This window comes from Triticum urartu, chromosome 4 (genome assembly GCF_003073215.2).
Source record: "Triticum urartu cultivar G1812 chromosome 4, Tu2.1, whole genome shotgun sequence".
NCBI classification, from domain to species: domain Eukaryota; kingdom Viridiplantae; phylum Streptophyta; class Magnoliopsida; order Poales; family Poaceae; genus Triticum; species Triticum urartu.
Window position 1 is genome coordinate 454,195,195 of NC_053025.1, and position 19,025 is coordinate 454,214,219.

Here is a 19,025-nt window from a genome sequence, read left to right on the forward strand (position 1 = left end):
AATAGTCTTCATTATTTTGGAGAGGCCCACAAAGTTTTAAGTGGTTTGGAAACACATAAACATTTGTTTATTCTGAAATGGCTATTTTGGTAGCTGTTTGACCACTTTACATTTTCCTAGAAATTAAATGGTAAGTCAAATGATGTTGGTTACAACTGACAATTGATTAGGGGATTTTATACCAAAATTCGAACATTTTAGTTTTATAGTTTGAAGAAATAATAATTTGACTTATCTTTTAAATTTGAATTCGAGATCAGTTTGGAACAAAGTGATGATTAGAAAAAATTAATTGTGATGACTTGGCACCATTAGTAGAGGATTACTGTAACGTAATTATCCGGGCGTCACATTAACATGTGGAGCCAAAGACGCTACTTGGATCCTAGCAATCTGAGATGAGTGATCTAAATTTTTAGGACGCACGAGAGGCCCTATGCTACCAACAAAAATAGGTAAGGGAAAATAGGACGCCCTTGTCGAAGTCCTTTGCTTGGTCTGAACTCTTGAAGATTCTTGCCATTGAAAAGAAGTGAATATGTGATATAGGTAACCATGTTCATAACAATTTCCATCCACTTGTGAGAAAATCCTAATTTCATCATGATAGTTCTCAAGTAATTCCACTCAACATTGTCATAGGTCTTCATCATGTTAATGTTGAGTGCACAGTGATGATGCTTAACTGCTTTATTGTGCTTCATGAAATGAAGACATTCATAAGCAATAATAATATTATTAAAAACGCAAGCACACATGCAAAAAACATAATGAAAAAAATACACAAATACACATGGGATACCCAACACATATAAAACAAGCGAACCGAGCTATGCCCAGATGGTTAGATTCCTTCTATTGGAATCAACCTATCAGGGTCCAAGTTCTAGACTTGACACTGGTGGTCATATTTTTCTAAATTTATTTCAGGCTATCCGGCGATGCGCGTTCAGTGGAACAGACGTTCCCGTCAACTTCGAGTGCATCTGTGGGACTTCGTTAATTTTAAGATGACGTGTCGGCTTAGTATCTTGGAGGTGCTCATAAAGGTAGGGTGTGCATGTGTTCATACAAACGGATGTATGTGCAAGTGTAAAAAAAACATATAAAATAAAAATAAAATTATGATAACACACAAATAAATACGAATAAATAAAGAAAAAAATACCTAAATAAATGAAAAAGAAAACACGCAACTTAAAATTATAAACCCGACCACCTCCTTCTTCCTCCTTAGCCAGCGCGGTGGCTATGGCCTCCATGACCACCCCTCGGCTCCCCTTCTTCCCAGCCCGAGCACGCTCTGCCGCCGCCGCCTTCTCTTCGTTGTCCTCCTCCCCGTTACAATGCTGCCCCGTTAAACGCACCAGCTTCACCAACACCAACTCAGCCCCCCTCCTTTTTGCCTCGCGGCCAGGGGCGCCCGTGGCGGACGGCTGGTCCGCCGACCTCAACCGCCGCCGGGCCTCTGCTATGCCTGTCGCGGACAGCCCTCTTCCCGCGTACAGCGATCCGCATGCGTTACCTCGTAAGTCGTCAGGCGACGCTTTCTTAGCCGATCTCTAGTCGTTCTTTTCTGATCTAACAATAACCGTATATAATAAACTAACTAATCAGTTGGTGCTTTCTTCATGGCGTGCGTGGTACTGTACCGGGTATTAGTGCCTCTCACTAGTGCGGATCTAATGGAGTCGGGCGGGGAGGGGCTCAAGGTTGCCTACCAGGTGCTCGACGAAACGCGTGTGTTGTTTCAGTTCATTGCACATCAATGTCCCTGCTTGTGTATGTGCTCTTTTTCGGTGTAAATCTGAAAGGGGGTTTGGTTTGCTGTCTGTTCAGGGCTTCCCAGGAGCGTACAGCGAGTCCGCGGCAAAGAAGGCCTATCCACATTGCCAGACCGTGCCTTGCGAGCACTTCGATACTGCATTTCAGGTATCATCGTAGGATCCTTTTTGGGGCCTGTTCAGTTATGTTTGTATGATGTTTGCCGTGCAGTGTGTTACGCGTTTTATTTTAGTTCATGTCATGGTTTCAGGATGATAGATATTGAATCAGAAAAAGTTTAAATGTTTGTCGCATGAAATTTGTTCGAGGATTTGGGGTTTTTCACAGAGCTGGGTATGCTCCGTGTTAGTTTATTTGATGCAGTATGCCAGTTTTGCACAAGAAATACGTACTAGTTTGCCGAAAGAACCTATCACTGGCACATATCACCTGTCCCTGATCGTTCCTTTTTCCGAGGCAGCATGCTCATCATTTGGTCATTCATTTCTACTGCAGTGTATGTACCCCAACAATTATATACCATGAAAGCCCCTGTTGAGGCAAAATTATGCTTATAAGTTTGAAGTATCTAATTTAAATGATTTTAAAAATATTGGCAGTCAAAGATCGTAAGTTGACTCTACATATGCTCGAAATGGCATCCCTTAGGGAATGGAGAGATTATTGTATTAGCAAGATCTTCTAAACTGACCTTTCCATACATGAGTAGATCAGAGCATTTCTATATGTGTCTCTTCAATGGCATATTGTAATACATAGACCATGGTCTTTGTGGTACAAGCAAATGAATATGTTGCAATTTTAATGTCTTCTGGTCCTTTATCAGGCTGTAGAAAACTGTACAGTTGATAGGGCAGTATTGCCACTTGAGAATACTCTGGGCGGCAGTATACATCGGAACTATGACCTTCTACTTCGTCATAAGCTACACATAGTTGGAGATGTTCGCCTTGCAGTTCGGCATTGTTTGTTAGCCAATCGTGGAGTGAAGATTGGAAACCTAAGAAGTGTCATGAGCCATCCCCAGGTAAACATCTAGGATAGTGTGGCCTTAATATTTTAACTTATTTCTGTAATAACCTTACAAACACATTATTTTATATTCTCAGGCTCTTGCTCAATGTGAGCATACACTGACAGAGTTAGGAATTGAACAGAGACAAGCTGTTGATGACACTGCTGGTGCAGCAAAGGTAGAATGATGCTTCAAAATCATGTCGGATTTTTAGTTGATGAATTTCAAGTGACTCGTCAAGTGAAATCATTATCATTAACCATAACGCTATATGCTTGTTTCATAGTTAGTTACAGAACAAATGCTCCAAGATACTGGTGCTGTTGCCAGTTCATTAGCTGCTGAACTTTATGGACTGGATATTCTTGCTGAAAATATTCAGGTATTGTGGTTTCATGCTAAATCAGGACACTGCATTCTGTTCTTTATCCTCAACATTAGTCCATCACATCCCTTAGGACGAAAAAGAGAACGTCACCCGTTTTATGATGCTTGCTCGGAAACCTATTGTACCTCAGGTTGATAAACCATTCAAGGTACATATTGCAGTGGGAACTCACTTTCATCTTCCTTTATGGTCGTCCTTCCCAATGGGAAAAACAAAGCTGGTTGATTTGTTGCATGATCATTTTATTTTCAGACCAGCATTGTGTTTTCACTTGAAGATTGGAAACCTGCGCAACTCCTCAAGGCACTTGCAGTTTTTGCACTGAGGGACATCGACCTCACCAAGGTGTATTGAACAACCTTGCTTTGTTTTATAACTTGCATGTGTGCTTTGTAAAATTCTCAACAGTGTGTTTTGATGTGAAGATAGAAAGCCGCCCACACAAGAAAAGGCCTTTTCGTGTAGCTGATGATACTTTCTCCACACCCGTCAAGTCAGATAACAATCCTATGACCGCCGCATTTATTCAGTTTTGTTTCGTTAAGTCTTAACCAAATATGAAAACCACTAGTTCTAACCCGTTGATCCTTGGCTGAATAGGTACTTCAACTACCTCTTTTATGTCGACCTTGAGGCATCAATGGCTGATCCAAAAGCTCTGAAAGCTCTTGGAAATTTGGAGGTCGTCTTTCTTAGTTGTTTTATCTGGCATCAAGCGAAAGGTGACTCATTTTAATTTATTTGCAGGAGTTTGCACCCTTTGTAAGAGTCCTGGGGAGCTATCCTACAGACGTGAGTGAAGTTTGAATAACAAGTGCTTGCTGCTAAATCACATCCTAGTGAGTAATCAAGAACTATTTTGTTCTAATTATGGAGAGTCAGAAAGATGCAGCTCTCAGAGCCTATTTCCTATTTGGATTGGGATTTAAGCGGTTTTACTAATAAACTGTACCTGTGCATTTAACAGCAGAATAGCAGATGTACTCAGGTTGGGTAGAACATAGCACTAGAATTCTGAACTACGCATTGTGGGGGTCAACAAAGTGATATATGGTGATTTTGTGGGTGTGTGTGGGGATACTGTCACAAGGTCTTTATTTAGTTGGGCCGAAACTTCTTCAAAATTCCCCAACAAGCCCTTCTAGAATGGCCCTCGGAAAAAAAAAGCCCTTCTAGGGTGGGGAAAGGTCTGTTCATAAATTTAACTAGAGGGTCCAGTTTAATTAAATTAAACTAGAGAGGAACACTAGTACAGAATGGGCTTTTGAGGTGGTTTTCGTTCATGGGCCGGCGGTGGTTCCCCTTTCCGTTTCAAAGCCTGTGTCGCGAATACTCGGCACAACGAAAGCGGTTTGCAGAACCGCATGCCCCACCGGCAAGCGGTTTACATAGACAAACCGCCTCCAATGTGAGGACGCCTAAAGTAATGGAATGACCGAAGGCGTCACTGTGGGTGTTCCGGCAGTTCTAATCTGGCTGAACCTTTACTGGCCTTTCTGCATTACGAAGAAAACTGTCTTGGTTGCCTTGATGGATGACAAATTGGCATGTTAGCAAAGTTCCAAAATAATAACAGTAAAATTGCAATGTCAAGTTGTTGGGTTCATAGTTCCCACTACGAGTGACAGATCAGGGGAATATCATCGTGTGGAGGCATTGTTCTGTGGCGGGCGAAACATTCCAGCTGCTAGGGCATGTGCCCAGCTAGTATTTACAGCAGGGCTGGATCTAGCATGTGCTCATGGTCACTTGATTCCGTATCGCTTCGGTTGTTCTTTATCATCAAATTGGTCAAATAATACGCAAGAATTTGCCCATCTCTCGATGGCTATATGCCCTTCTTTTTTACAAAGCAATTTCTGCGTGAATGATGTATCATTCGTAGTTATTACTAGTATACTTATCAGGAGCGGTGACAGGCATTCATCTTTTCAGGATGAACGCCCATAGTGGGAGTAACTTCAGCAATAACGTAAGGATTTAGTGAGGAGAGGGATGATTTGAGTAACATAGCTAGTTAAGCCATCTTCAAGGCGAATCCGTAAACCTCCCGCAACCTTCTGCATCGCGCTGTCCGGACCGCGGAAGCCATCCAACGCTGACACGTATCGGTCCGGACGCGATTTCTCTCGTAAATTAGAGACAAACGTGGGGGATGTTTGCGGGAGTCCAGACCGATCTCAAACCCATTCTGTGACAGCCTTGGCCCACCAAGAACGCCTCCCTCCCCGCGCGCTCTCGCCCGACGCTAGCTGCTCGCATTCAAACATTGAAGACGACTCAGGGCAGACGCAACTTATCACTGTCTCCGTTGTTGAAGCGACGCGTCGATCGAGGGCGCCGCCCGTGACGTGTCGGGATGGTTATCTACCGTGCCCATTCAATGTTGTCGTCTGTTCGTCTGTCACCATTAAGTAGGCTCGCCGCCCAAGAACCCACTCGGCGTCATGCATTGACGCATCCGGACACCTACCTCGCCGGAATCTACTATATAAAGGCGGCCACACCTGGCTAACTCACCACAACACCAACCCCTCCACATCCTCCTCCCTTGCACTGCAACCGCCATGACCGCCAGCAGGAAAGCGATGTGGGACTGTCTGTCACCGGAGATGAAGCATGCGGTGGTTGCCCTTGTCGTTGCCTGGCATAGCCGTCGTGCTAGGGGGATCGAGGTCGGCTTACCAGCCAGCTCGCTCGAGATCTCCGACGACGAGGACGACACCACGATGAAGACGGGCTCCGACGACTCCGCCCCGGCTCTCACGTCTCCTGTGCAGGCCGGCTTCACCATGGAGCAGGCGCAAGCACGGTTCAATGTCGCCATGGCGGAGGTGCAGCCCGCGCCAGCGCCTTTGTCGGTGTTCCAGCAGGCGCATGAGGAACAACGGTACAATTTGTTCCTCCTAGAGCGGCACCGGCTGGCGGAGGGCCAGATTTATGGCGAGCGTGCGGGTGAGGAGGCCGTGGCGTGCAATCTACGATGTCGTGCGCGCTCAAGCCGCCACTCGCCAGGAAGCGGCAACCACGGAGGCACGGCTGCAGGCGATTGCGGAGGAGAATATAGTGAGCTGCGCCTCCTACGCGCCGATGACGAACCATCAGCCGGCCCGGTGGAACAACGACAACCAAGGTGCCATCATTTCCCTCGTGGACCTCACGTCCACCAGCGACGGACAAGGCGCGGACTCCTCCAAGGATGATTAGGCCATGGGAGGCGGCGGGGCCTGGTGTCTCTTGTGGGCCAGTCCGTCTCCCGTGTTCTACTCTTCCTCACCGGAGACCGCATCTTCACTTCATCGGTTTATCGCCGGTGCTCATAGAGACGGCGGAAGGACGACACAGGCTTGGACGGCGGGCGGCGCCGCCGTAGGATAGGTTAGGGCGGGTCTTTTTTTTAATGTTCGAAATGTAGTTAAATCGGTTGTGGTTGTATGAAATCCTGCATGTTTGTATGAAATCCGGCCATGTTTGCATGAATTTCATCCGTTTGTTGAAAAATAATTTAAAATGTATGCGGCTAGCGTTGATTGTCGATCTCTCGCATCTATGTCTGTGGACTGGTCCCTGTTCGTGGACGGATGCGGAAGATTTTTTAATGGTTGCCGTTGGAGATGCCTTTACTCACGTTATGAGTAACATCACATATATCAGATACGTCTACAAACTAATAAATGAAATGTTGCATGACATCATATATATATATATATATATATATATATATATATATATATATATACCTTACTCGCTATAGAGATAGTCAGTCCTATTGACTAGAAGGAATCGTGATGAGAAAGAGAGTTGAGGTCGGCAAAAACTTGCAACGGCTCGGTTCCACGCACTGATACACATGGCCAAATTTGGGATCGCGTGAAACTGGTATGCCTCGTGACAGCTCATTAGCGTACGATTTCTGCAATGCTTTTCGTGGTACTGGGTCACACATATCGTACAGTTCAAGTATTTTCGCACCTCGCTCTGCTGCTTTTGTTGTGAAGAGGGAGTAATCAGCAGAGCGACGAGGCGATGAATCGATTCCTCACCACAAGATGCAGCAAAATTGAATCGATTCCATTCCTCGGGAATGGGGCGCAATCAGAATATGCCTTCCTCTCGTTTGCCCGTGCCTTTTCCTCCCGTTAAAGCGACTCGATCGTACTCGTCTAGAATACTAGTTTAAACGCCTTTATATTAGTTTACACAGGGAGTACTACATATCTTGCAGCGGTCCATCGTGCCAACTTTGCCGATAGAAACTACTACCAGTGATATGCGACGGGTGTCTTCACAAGAGTGAGTGGTCAGCGTCTATACCGTACACTGGAAAGGACTTAGGCACAAACTTTGGCACGCGTCCCCGTCATTACGCGTCGTTGTTACTTACCAGTGTGATCAAGCATTAACTAGCGTGGTTAGGTGCAGGAACGATCTCGCTGACTTCCTCCAAATGGAGCGTGGAAAACCAACTCGTCTGCGCCCAGCTAGCACGGCCACCTCGCCGCCGGTTCGTGTAGGAGTTCCGTTCATACTTGAGTACCCCTATATACTTGGACCGTATCCGTTCCGGGACCGTGAGCGACCGGGTCCAGGAATTAGGCAGGCAATCACTCCGCTGCCGCCGCTGAAGACGTCGACGGCGGCCGTTTCCACGACCCGTCGCACCGCGCGTGCAGTCGGCAGTAGCCACTTCTCTAGGTTACGAAAGTTTTACTAGCAACTAAATAATTGCTGGTAATGGAGCTGGGCTGGGTTGTAGTCTTGTAGAGTCGGTGTTCATGCGCTGCCGCCAAATTTAAGGTCGTCGTTGCCAGCTGCGGGTTCGTTTCAACCCAACCTCTCACCGAACACGCTTCGCAGATCTTGTATTGGTACCGGATAGGCTGTGTCGCTATGGCTTACAGTACGACCAATGTTGTTAGAGTAGTTGCTATAGCTCTGTAATTAGGATGTTGCAAGGTAGTTTATTTCAAAGGAAAAAAGATGTTGCAAGGTAGAGTCGTTAGTGGTTGACTCTCTCGATGCATATCATCAGAGGCTTAGTTCGCTAAGGCTTTGTTCGGTTACACCTCCTCATAGGGGGATTGGAGTGGATTAAAGGAGGTTTTGGCTTGTAGAGGATGTAATCCCTGTCAAACCTCTTCATTTTCCCTGTCAACCGAACAGGCCCTAAAGCATATCACCGAGAGCTGACTATTCAACATTCCTGCGATGTATTTCTCTAAGGTTGGCCACAGTGGGAGTAACATCATATTTTTCAAGATAATTTTGCTTATGTGGCACATATTTAATGACGAGAAAGGTGATGGTGGTAACTTAGCTAGTTACTGTAATATCACACATACTAAGACAATATGAGTCTATAGGCTAATAAATGAGCCATAACATGACAACACGCATATGTTACTACGCACTATGGAGGTAGTAACATAGCCTAGTAAAATGTGATGTTACTAGTCTAAGTTATTCTCCATTATGACTAGTCTAAGGCTAGTTATAGTGGGAGTAACTTAGCTAGTAACATAGCACACTTCGAGAAATTTTTACTTATGTGGCAAGTAATTAATAAAAAGTGGTAACATAATATGTTACTGTAACATAGCGTTTTTCAAGACAAGATGAGTCTACAGGCTAATAAATAAAGCCATCTAATATACTACTATTATGTTACTTTGCATTATAAAGGTAGTAACTTGGGCTAGTGTCATATGCATGACACTAGTCTAAGTTACTCTCCATTATGACCAGCCAACTTTACATGAGGAATTAGCATTGAACAAACCAACCTAGGAAGACAACTAGGCAGACTCTTGGACTTCTATTTCTATATCGAAAAGAAAAACAATCTCTACTACTTAAAAAATAAGTGGTGTTCTTTTTTCTATCAAGGAGAATTGTTCGTCAACCGGTTTCCCTCATGCCACCATGTCCCTTTATCGATTTTTTCCATCCAGCCGTTTTCTTTCACCACGCCATTTTTTTGCGAATATTCACCGTGCCATATTTGACCGCATCTTCACTTATGATAATCAACCACCTTAATTTACTTACGAAACTTCTCGTCAAATTATAAGGTAAATTAGTTACATAATTTGGTAAGCATTTATTTACAGAATCACATTTATTTACATAGTATTTATACCCCATAGCAACGCACATGCATTGTTCTAGTCTCCTAAAAAGTTACTTATATTTCTTGCAGTAAAGTCTCAGAAGAACTTGTTTTATATGTTCTTTCTCCTCTCTCCTCCACATCATGGATTTTTCCTTTGCGGTGAACACCCTAAAAGAACAAACTAGGTGACAAGCACATTGTGTCATTGCTATTACAAACAATATAAACATCATAAAGATTTGATAAAAACATCATGAATAACAAGACACTACTAGAATAAGATTTATGAGTTTAGAGAAAATTATGAAAAATAAATCAAGTAAAATGAACACATGTTACAATTATTACGTAAAGTAATTTTTTTAAGTTACGATAAGTATGGACCACAAATGATTTTATTACTTTACCAAATTTCACACATGCACATTCCTATCCATATTCTATATCTATGGTTTTTAGCCACAATTATTTTTTAGAAAAATCTTATAGATACAACTCTTTGCTAAGTATTATATGTCATCACCATATGGTCTGATGCTATTTTTTGGTAGTGCAACCTGTATCACAAACATTTGGTCATCCCGCACACATGTACACAACTTGTAGCATTGGCCGTGATATGTTATCGCACTTAATTACATCATCTCCTACCTCTGTATGGGTTTTCGAATGGCATTTTTTCAAACCCGTAGGTAACCACAATTATGATTCCTTATAATTTGTCTTCCAATATATTTTGTCGCGATCACAACTCATTTACATCTCATCGACCCATTATCATCTATTTTCGCATAGTGTAATGTCATTTGTTGTACTTTTTAGCTCAGAAGAACTTTCAAAAAAATTATTTTAACATGTATCGTGAATTTAGGGAAGAGTTAAATGTGGATTGGTATTTTAAATTACATGATACAATACTAAATTACGATCCTATACTTTCTTGAACGTGCTAGAGCAACCCATATCGGTATGGTTTGCAAATGACACGTTCCCAAACCCGCAGGTTGCGACAATTATGACCCCTTATGCCTTATCTTCCAATCCAATTTGTCGCGGAGAGTTGACGTGCCTTAAACTCAACTCGGCAACAGATCACAGCTCATTCACATCTCATTGATCCAATGTCAGCAATTTTGGGCATAGCGTCAATGCCATTTGTTTGCAAATGGCGTGTTCCCAAACCCGCAAGTTGCGACAATGGTGACCCCTTATGCCTTTTGTCGCGGGGAGGTGACGTGCCTTAAACTCAACTCGGTGACGGATCACAGCTCATTTATATCTCATCGCCCGGATGTCAGTAATTTTGGGCATAGCCTCAATGCCATTTGTTGCGGTTAGTAGCTAAAAAGCATGTGTAGACATTTTTTATCTGACTTGCCATGTATCGGAAAATTAAGAAATGATTAAACATGAATTGGTATTTTAAATGACCTTAATAGCACTCTAATGCTATGGTAAGTTATGATGACATGAAATTAGTATCATTCTTTTCCTCATTTAATACTGCAACATATCAGCAATATGCATAGTAATTAACATTGCACAAGACTACTGTACACGAATAAATATGAATATGAGTAATTATATTATAAATACTAAACGAAGCAAATTTAGCTCGGGAAAAGAGAAAACCAGTCGCCCGCCCCCGTCCGTTCTCGCTGCATCCACCGACAGAGGGAGCCGTCTCCTCCCAATTCCCATAAACACAAGCTCACACGCCTCCGCTCCGAGCCCAAACCCACCACCAATTCAACCGCGACCCAACCCCACCCCGTCATTCTCACCACCGGCGCCTCCCCCCTCCTCAGATCCGCGCGCGCCCGCGCGCGACCAGCCGCGATGACGGCCAAGGGCGGCGCGTCGCCGGCGCCGGGCGGCGCGGGGGCTGCGGCCAACGGGCGCTTCTTCACGGTGGGGCTCGTCACCGCCTGGTACTCCTCCAACATCGGCGTGCTCCTGCTCAACAAGTACCTCCTCAGCAACTACGGCTTCAAGTACCCCATCTTCCTCACCATGTGCCACATGTCCGCCTGCGCGCTCTTCTCCTACGCCGCCATCGCCTGGCTCCGGATCGTGCCCATGCAGCTCGTGCGCTCGCGCGTCCAGCTCGCCAAGATCTCCGCGCTCAGCCTCGTCTTCTGCGGCTCCGTCGTCTCCGGCAACGTCTCGCTCCGCTACCTGCCCGTCTCCTTCAATCAGGCTGTCGGTGCCACCACCCCTTTCTTCACCGCCGTGTTCGCCTACATCATGACCGTCAAGCGGGAGTCGTGGATCACGTACCTCACTCTCGTCCCCGTCGTCACCGGCGTCGTCATCGCCAGCGGCGTAAGTTATATTATCTGCTCCCTCCCCGTCCCTCGTTTTCGGTAGATCTGTTGGTGTCGGGGTTGGATCTGAGGGGAATTCGGGTTTCGCTAGCTCGGGATTCCGGAGCAGCGAGACTGAGATCTAGCTGATGGGGAGAGGAGGATCTGCCACAATAGTCTCTAATTACTTGGACTAAAATGGTAGGCAACTCTCTCGAGTTGATTGAGCGTGCTGTCTGATACGTCGACAACTTTCTCCCCTAGGGAGAACTTTAGGGATGTTGAGTTGGGGTGGGCAATAGTTTGCCTCATGTCCAGGCATCCTAATCCTTTAACAGCCATTTCGTTGTCTGGAGAGTAATCCGGTTGACTGATTGTTTGCATGATCATATCGTCATTGGGGGGATTAGTTCGGGTTCCTGAGAAAATAAAAGGGAGTACCTAGAACTCATCTAAATGGGATATAATTTGGTCTCATTCACCTGGAAATCAAGAACAAAAACAACCCACGTCAGCACACACGCATCTTATAGCATCACATCCAATGGCTATGAAAGGTGAATGAGACCAAATTACATCTCATCTGGATGAGTTCTAGCAAAACTGAAAATAAAATTGTTATGCCATAAAAATCCACAGTGAAAATTTTAGTTTCCAAGTTGACCTTTACAGGAAAAACCCACATTTATTTATATCTCAATTTTATTGGTTTTTTTCAGTATGTATATTATAAGATTGGAGATGGAAAAACCCTTTTGTTTTAAATCTCAAGAAATTACTTGTGGATGCTGATGTATATAGCTTGAATACTCTTGAAAAGGAAGATTTTATATTTGTCCCTTAGACCTTTGGTTTTGAATCACAAGAAATTACTTATGAAATTAAGTTGATCCCCTTGCGATGGGTGCTGGGTTATGTAGCTGTCGTAATTCCCAGTGTAACATACTGGGTCAGCAAATTGTGGGATGATGGTAGCAGCACTACATTTAGTAGATTATGACTTGCATGCATCTTCTGTAGTTAGTGAACTGTTGCTATTCTTGCAGTCTATGGGAGAGCTAGATTTGCATGTTTTTCATCAACTAACTATTAAGGCGCAAACCAAATTTACAGGGCGAGCCTAGCTTTCATCTGTTTGGATTCATCATGTGCATTGGAGCCACTGCCGCAAGGGCGTTGAAGACCGTGTTGCAAGGAATTCTTCTGTCTTCTGAGGGGTAATCAGTTTTTCTCTGCATTTGTGTGGGTGACACATTATGAATGGATGCTCTATACTATTCATGAGCAAAATATATAGACAAAAAATAGGAAGCTTCTAGGATTTGTATTTCTAGGTATATTCTGGGTGTTGTATGTCTACTTCTAGGCTTTGTGTATTTAGGTATATCTTGACTCTTCCTTCTGAAAAAAGGTATATCTTGACTCTTGATTATTCTGCCATCTTGCAGGGAGAAGCTTAATTCTATGAACCTGCTCTTGTACATGGCTCCGATTGCTGTCATTCTCTTGCTTCCTGCTACCCTCTTTATGGAGGATAATGTTGTTGGCGTTACAATAGAACTGGCCAAGAAGGATTTCACCATTGTTTGGTTGCTGTTGTTCAACTCTTGCTTGTCATATTTTGTCAATTTGACCAATTTCTTGGTGACCAAACATACTAGCGCATTGACTCTACAGGTACGTCATGTTTTCTCACTGTTAATTAAATTCATTCTTGTGCATAAGTTACTTAAGTTACTGGAGCATAGCTTAGCATGTTGCACAAGAAGTTATTTTATATGTGGCCTTTCATGCCAAAATCTCTTCCATTAACCTACCACATTGTAGATTTGATTTTGAAATGTAGTAAAATGATCTCTAATCATCAGTTCATGGCCCTGTATATAATTCACATCCACAGCAGAGTATGGCTTTTAATTAATGTAACTATTCTATAAAGTTGATACATGGGTCCCTGCTCTTGTACATGGCTCCCTTCGTCCCAAAATAAGTGTCTCAACGTTAATATAACTTTGTGTTAAAGTTAGTATAAAGTTGAGACACTTATTTTGAGACGGAGGGAGTACATTTTGAGGTAACATAGAGAATAGGATCAAAAAATTTGTTCCAAATATGGATGTAGATGGCTACTTATTTTTCAGTTGTGTTAACCGCAGTCAGTTGCTGAGCTTGCAAATATGCTAACTGCCACTATCTCGTTTTACTAGAAATGCTTATCATAATTCATTTTTTGTTCATAATTCCTGTGGAGCACACAGCTTCAGGTTTTGTTTGAATCATTTTGTTATGTGGGCTTGTTGACACGATTGTTTTTAATGGTAATAACAATACAGTATGAATCTGCCTGTGTTAAAAGGATTGGCATGTGTGCCAAGTCAGCCCATAACTAAATGCAGCATGCCTGTGTGAGTACATCTGAAGCATTTTATAGATCTGTCTTCAAACTATGGGGGTGTTATGGTTGGGCTACTGACCCATGTACCAAAACTCTAGAAATATCCATGGTCCAGAATGTTTTGGGATTTACCTTACCATTCTAGTGAACTGCTATTATTGTAGCTGTGGAATTCGTATTGGCTCTATGATTATGAAAATGTTTAGTAAATATACATATTTGTCTGCATCTGTTGAGTAAATATCTCAGAACTATTCTATTTGACCATAATGCATAGCATTAGGTGAACTATGTGTTTGAGTTTTGCTCACGAGGCTGTCTTAGTTCGTAAAACCAGCAGATAAGTCCTTGTTTCAGCAAATGAGCGGCTCGACGATTTAACATATTAATGTTTCTTTCCAGGTCCTTGGAAATGCAAAAGGTGCTGTGGCAGTTGTCGTCTCAATTCTGATATTCAAGAATCCTGTGTCTGTAACCGGAATGCTTGGTTACACCCTCACAGTTATAGGCGTCATTCTTTACAGTGAATCCAAAAAGCGTAGCAAACCCTAAGTTCCCCAGAAAACCGTACATATGGCCGTCCTTTCTCAGTCCGGTCGGTGCCCAGAGCTAATATATGACGGGGAACTACATCCGGGGCGATTGCAACAGATTCTGTGCTGTATGTAGGCCGGATAACAAGGACAGAGAAGTCCAATAATACCTGTAGTTTTCCCTTGGATCGCAGAGGCACTTTGTTTTGCTAATGGAAATGATCAATAGAATACAATTTTTTGTGTTTAGAGAATTGTGAGCTGTGGCTCACACTGCCAGCATTGGTTGATATGCTTAGTTTTCGGAAATTGTTTTCCGTTATTCATCAGTTATTGTAAGTTCATGACTCCAGTTCTCTTCTTTTGAAGATTGCATGTACCAAACTTTGCCAAAGAACCTCCTAATATATTATGACACTGAATTTGCTGACACTGTTCTTTTTTGAAATTAGTCACAGTTAACTGTTGGTGATTGTTTTTTTTCTATTATAGAGTATTTTTCTCTGAGGGAGCTCATCAAATGATTTTTGGTGCAAATCTAGCGTCGGATAATTAATGTTCTTGCCTGTTGAAGCTTTGTAAGGGCAAATCTTTAAGCCTGATGCTGTGTTGCCTGGTGAACAATGTGTCATCTCTCGGATGTTTTATTCTGGTGAATTCTGTCATGTGTATGAACTTCGCCATGTATATGACTCAGGTATTCATCTCTTGATTTATCTGTAGACAAATTTGAAGCTAAAACTTTCTCCGCAACACACTTCCATGGAGGGTTGTGTGAGAATATCGTGGTGCATGACAAATTGCACAACTGCAGGGAAGCAGAGCTCAGGTCGATATCAAGTTTTTTTATCACACATTGCATAGCCAATTCTAAAATCCCATTGCATGCCTAAATACAGGGGAATAGAATGTTCATGCATGTTGAAAATATGCCAAATTCCCCCCAACTATACGGCTAGATACACTAATATGTGCTTAAGTATTCTTATTTGACAACGGTAGAGTTGATCTGATTGAACGCTGCTACACACACGACACGGTCTGGACTATTTTTGAAGCGATAGCACCATTGAAACCTCCATCGTGTGGAGTTTGGCCAGCAAATGTCGCTCGTGTAGTTTTTTTCTTTCTGAAATTGGGCAAAAGATTTGCCACTTTCATTGATTAAGAAGAAGGGTCAGAGGTTTTTTGGCAAATAGCCGAATTACAACACATTACTCTCGCGACACTACATTACTCATATATCTTGCCCCAGCACACCATAGCTTGGATACATCTTTGATTGTAGCAACAAGAACCCCTACCGACACCATAGTGTTACGGTACACGTGCGCATTTCTCTCGCTCCAAATTTCCCATGAGATAAATCGTGAGAGCCGGTTTGGGAGCCGATTTCTTTGTGATACAAATCTGGTATCCTGTGTTTTTTTACGCGTGAGGGCCAGTAATGACGCTCACATTAACATGGTCTTGCATTACCGACAATCTGTGATTGTTTTTTTGGTCACCAGCAGGTTTTTTCTCCCTCAGAGGATCTCTCTCAAAGTTCTGTTTTCAAAGTGGAGACACAGCTTGAACAGCAGCATACAGGCAGTTTAACAGTGTGATGCTAAAGTTCACCAACTCAGCGAGCTCAGACACACCACTGCGAGCTCAAGAGAATGACCGAGGATTACGAGGATTTTATTCAGGTTCACTGCCCCTTGCAGCGATGGGACTACAGACAACTTGGTAAAAGGGTTTACCACTGAAAATACGTTGGTAAACGAGAGAGGCGGAATGAATCTTTGTTACAGACTTTGCTAGGCCGTGCGCCCACCCCATGGGCGCACGGAGTTAGAGGGAATTGAACGAATTGAACGTGGACGAGCGCTTCTTCTTCTTCTTCTTCTTGTGCAGCAGCTTGTTATAATCAGACAGATCTCGATCGGGCGAGCACCTCTGGCCTCCTTCTAATTCCTCGCACCGTCACCGTGCCTTCAGCTGCACCCAGCCACCTGCTCCACTGCGCACACGTACGCACAGTGCAGAAAAGATCAGATCTCGCCAGCTTTCGCGGCAAATATTAAGATGGCGCCCATACGATACAAAGCTGTTGTGTTGCACGTTGGTGGTTGCTAGCTGCTGCGACATGATGTTTTAGCAGTACCGCTACTGGTTTTCGTTCATCTCACTCTTCCTAAATTAATCCTACTACAGTATCAATCTAGCTAGGAGTAACAGTTGTAGAGCAAGTTGGTTACCTTTGGGAGGCACCATGACGGTGGGCTTGGAGATGATGGCGGGCACGGTGGGCACGGCGGCGGAGACCGGCGGGAAGAAGCGCGCGGCCGGGACGCCCAGCCCCTGCGAGCCGTGGTGGTAGTGATGATAGTGGTAGTAGGGGTACACGGGCATCATGCCGTTGGGCGCGAGCATGCCTCCCTGCGCCGCCGCCGCCGCCGGGTACGAGAAGTGCCCCTGCGGCTGCATGTAGGACCCGCCCGCGCCTGGCGCCGCTGCCGCCGCTTGGCCCAGCTTCTGCTGTCACGTCACAGAAGCAGCAAATGGACGCTCGTTAATTCTCGATCTACCATGAGTGACACTGCAGCAGCATAGGAGTAACATTTTGGTAGGTAACTTACCGCGTTGTAGCTCAGGTCAGTGACGTAGTTTGGGGAGTAGCTGAATGGACACACAAAGCAGACAAATCAGTGGTCAGTTTAATAATTTTTTTGAGATGCAGTCAGTTTAATATTGGTGCTGTAAAAACAGGACAAAGAAAGGCGGGCAGATCGGGTAATTAAGGCGAGGTTAATAATTTTCTTTTCCTTTTTGTAATCTTTTTTCCCTGCTGCCGTGCAGGCCGGCACGTGGGCACGTGAGGGCACGACGAGGCAGCTGGCTGGCCGAGGGGCGCGGTCCGGTCCAGGTCCAGCCTGTGCCCGTGCCTCCCTTGTCGCGTCGCGTGCTGCGACCCACTGCCGCGCATGTGCTCGCGCCACCAGGTCCCCGCGCCCCCCTGACGGCCGGGGACCACGTCGCCTCGCCGGCCGCCTGCATGCCAGCGCGACACGCGCCGGTCACGCTCAGCCGCCGCCGCCGCCGGACACGAATCCTCGTACCGCTACGTAGCAGAGAGCTCTCGCGAGGCGCAGGCAGTCCAAAAGCATTGCCGTCGCGAGGAGGAAGAAGAGTATACGTGATGCAGGAGGAGGTGCGGCTAGGGCGCGACGTGCGTACGTACCCGTAGTTGGCGGCGGCGGGGTAGAACGGGAGGACGCCGTGGTACTGCTGGTGAGCGCCGTGGCCGTAGTGCGCGGCCTGCGGCGGCGGCGGCGGCGTCGTGGAAGGGTGGTAGTACCACGGCACCGGCGACACGCCCCTGGACCCCACCGCGATGGCTGCCAGTTGATAAATTCCAGAGCCATGTGATCGCCCGTCAGTACGCACGTTGGCGGCAGTAACTAACAACTGGCTTAGCGCGCGCGGATTTGGATTTGCGTGCGTACCTGGCGCGGGCTGGTGGTGAGGGGACGGGAGCGCGGGCATGTGGTGCGGCGCCGGGGTGGTCGGCGGCGAGGGGCGGAGGAGGTGCGGCGGCTGGGGCCGCGGCTTGGCGCCGAGGGAGGCCAGGTTGCAGTTGGCGCGGCGGCCGTTGATGACCGGGGTGCCGTCCTCGCACGCCTTCTTGGCCGCGTCCGCCTCCTTGAACGTCACCTGTTGCATGCAGACGCGTCAGAAGCTAGCATACCACGGCCATGCATGGCAATGGAGGGAAGAAGCAGAGGGGACCGACGAAGCCGTAGCCCTTGGAGCGGCCGGTGAGCTTGTCGGAGATGATGACGGCCTCGAGGATGTCGCCGAAGCGCTCGAAGTGCTCGCGGAGGGTGTCCTTGTGCGTCTCCCACGCCAGCCCGCCCACGAACACCTTGGTCAGCGTGGTGTCGCCGAACGCCGCCACCGGCTGCGCCTGGGCCTGCCCCAGCATCGTCATGGCCGGCCGCGCGCGCGCTCTGCCACCCAACTAACTAGCCTACGTGCCGACCTCGACGGCGCAACGAGAGCAGGGCGCGCGGATGGAGCTGAATGGCGATGCACGACGGGGTGGCGACTGGTGAGGAGGCCACCGGGGGTTTTATATAGACGGGCGTTTATAATTTCGAGGGGGGGCGGTGGTTGGGTGGATAACGGAAACAGGAGCGCTACTACTACTCGTCTGTCGGACTGGTCCAGTGTTCCTCTAGCCTGGCGCCTCTTCCCCTCGGCCTCTGCGCTGCGCCATGGAGAGAGAGAGAGATGCCACTCACGTCGCCTCTTCTGCCGGTGTCCTGTCCAGTGTGACGAACAAAAATGGCCTGGCTGGCTGTGTAGATCCGGTGTTTTCATTGAGGGCGATGAAGGTTGTAGACACTGACAGGTAAGGCCCGATGGGACGCAAGATATTTTCCATTATGTGGGAATGAACCGATTTAGGTGAAAAATGCGCAGTCTCGTTTTTGGTATTCTCTG

General features: G+C 45.8%; 3 protein-coding genes across 6 annotated transcripts; 2 read left to right on the forward strand and 1 right to left on the reverse strand.

The window, feature by feature from the left end:
* The first annotated feature begins 1,216 nt into the window (after positions 1-1,216).
* LOC125552019 (arogenate dehydratase 2-like) lies at positions 1,217-4,245 on the forward strand. 3 transcript variants are annotated; one of them, XM_048715466.1, is made up of 12 exons: positions 1,217-1,528; positions 1,663-1,724; positions 1,840-1,932; positions 2,612-2,812; positions 2,895-2,978; positions 3,087-3,182; positions 3,259-3,336; positions 3,441-3,533; positions 3,614-3,681; positions 3,789-3,870; positions 3,936-4,027; positions 4,156-4,245. In XM_048715466.1, exons 1-11 carry the CDS (start codon positions 1,252-1,254, stop codon positions 3,993-3,995), a joined length of 1,194 nt encoding a protein of 397 aa, XP_048571423.1. In that variant the 5' UTR covers positions 1,217-1,251; the 3' UTR covers positions 3,996-4,027; positions 4,156-4,245. The 3 variants fall into 3 exon arrangements, 2 of the variants coding, with proteins under 2 accessions (XP_048571423.1, XP_048571422.1); XR_007303354.1 differs by lacking the exon at positions 4,156-4,245 and having other exon boundaries at positions 3,618-3,681; positions 3,936-4,025; XM_048715465.1 differs by having other exon boundaries at positions 3,936-4,245.
* A 6,716-nt stretch (positions 4,246-10,961) lies between these two features.
* LOC125552020 (probable sugar phosphate/phosphate translocator At3g11320) lies at positions 10,962-14,964 on the forward strand. Its single transcript, XM_048715468.1, has 4 exons — positions 10,962-11,625; positions 12,720-12,823; positions 13,055-13,283; positions 14,404-14,964. The coding sequence occupies exons 1-4, from the start codon at positions 11,140-11,142 to the stop codon at positions 14,551-14,553; spliced, it is 969 nt and encodes a 322-aa protein (XP_048571425.1). The 5' UTR covers positions 10,962-11,139; the 3' UTR covers positions 14,554-14,964.
* A 1,232-nt stretch (positions 14,965-16,196) lies between these two features.
* On the reverse strand, positions 16,197-18,665 carry LOC125552021 (probable RNA-binding protein ARP1). 2 transcript variants are annotated; one of them, XM_048715469.1, is made up of 6 exons: positions 18,313-18,665; positions 18,026-18,233; positions 17,761-17,917; positions 17,159-17,198; positions 16,778-17,057; positions 16,197-16,539 (listed from the first exon to the last, which is right to left on the reverse strand). In XM_048715469.1, exons 1-6 carry the CDS (start codon positions 18,508-18,510, stop codon positions 16,514-16,516), a joined length of 909 nt encoding a protein of 302 aa, XP_048571426.1. In that variant the 5' UTR covers positions 18,511-18,665; the 3' UTR covers positions 16,197-16,513. The 2 variants fall into 2 exon arrangements, with proteins under 2 accessions (XP_048571426.1, XP_048571427.1); XM_048715470.1 differs by having other exon boundaries at positions 16,778-17,054; positions 18,313-18,661.
* Positions 18,666-19,025: the final 360 nt, after the last annotated feature.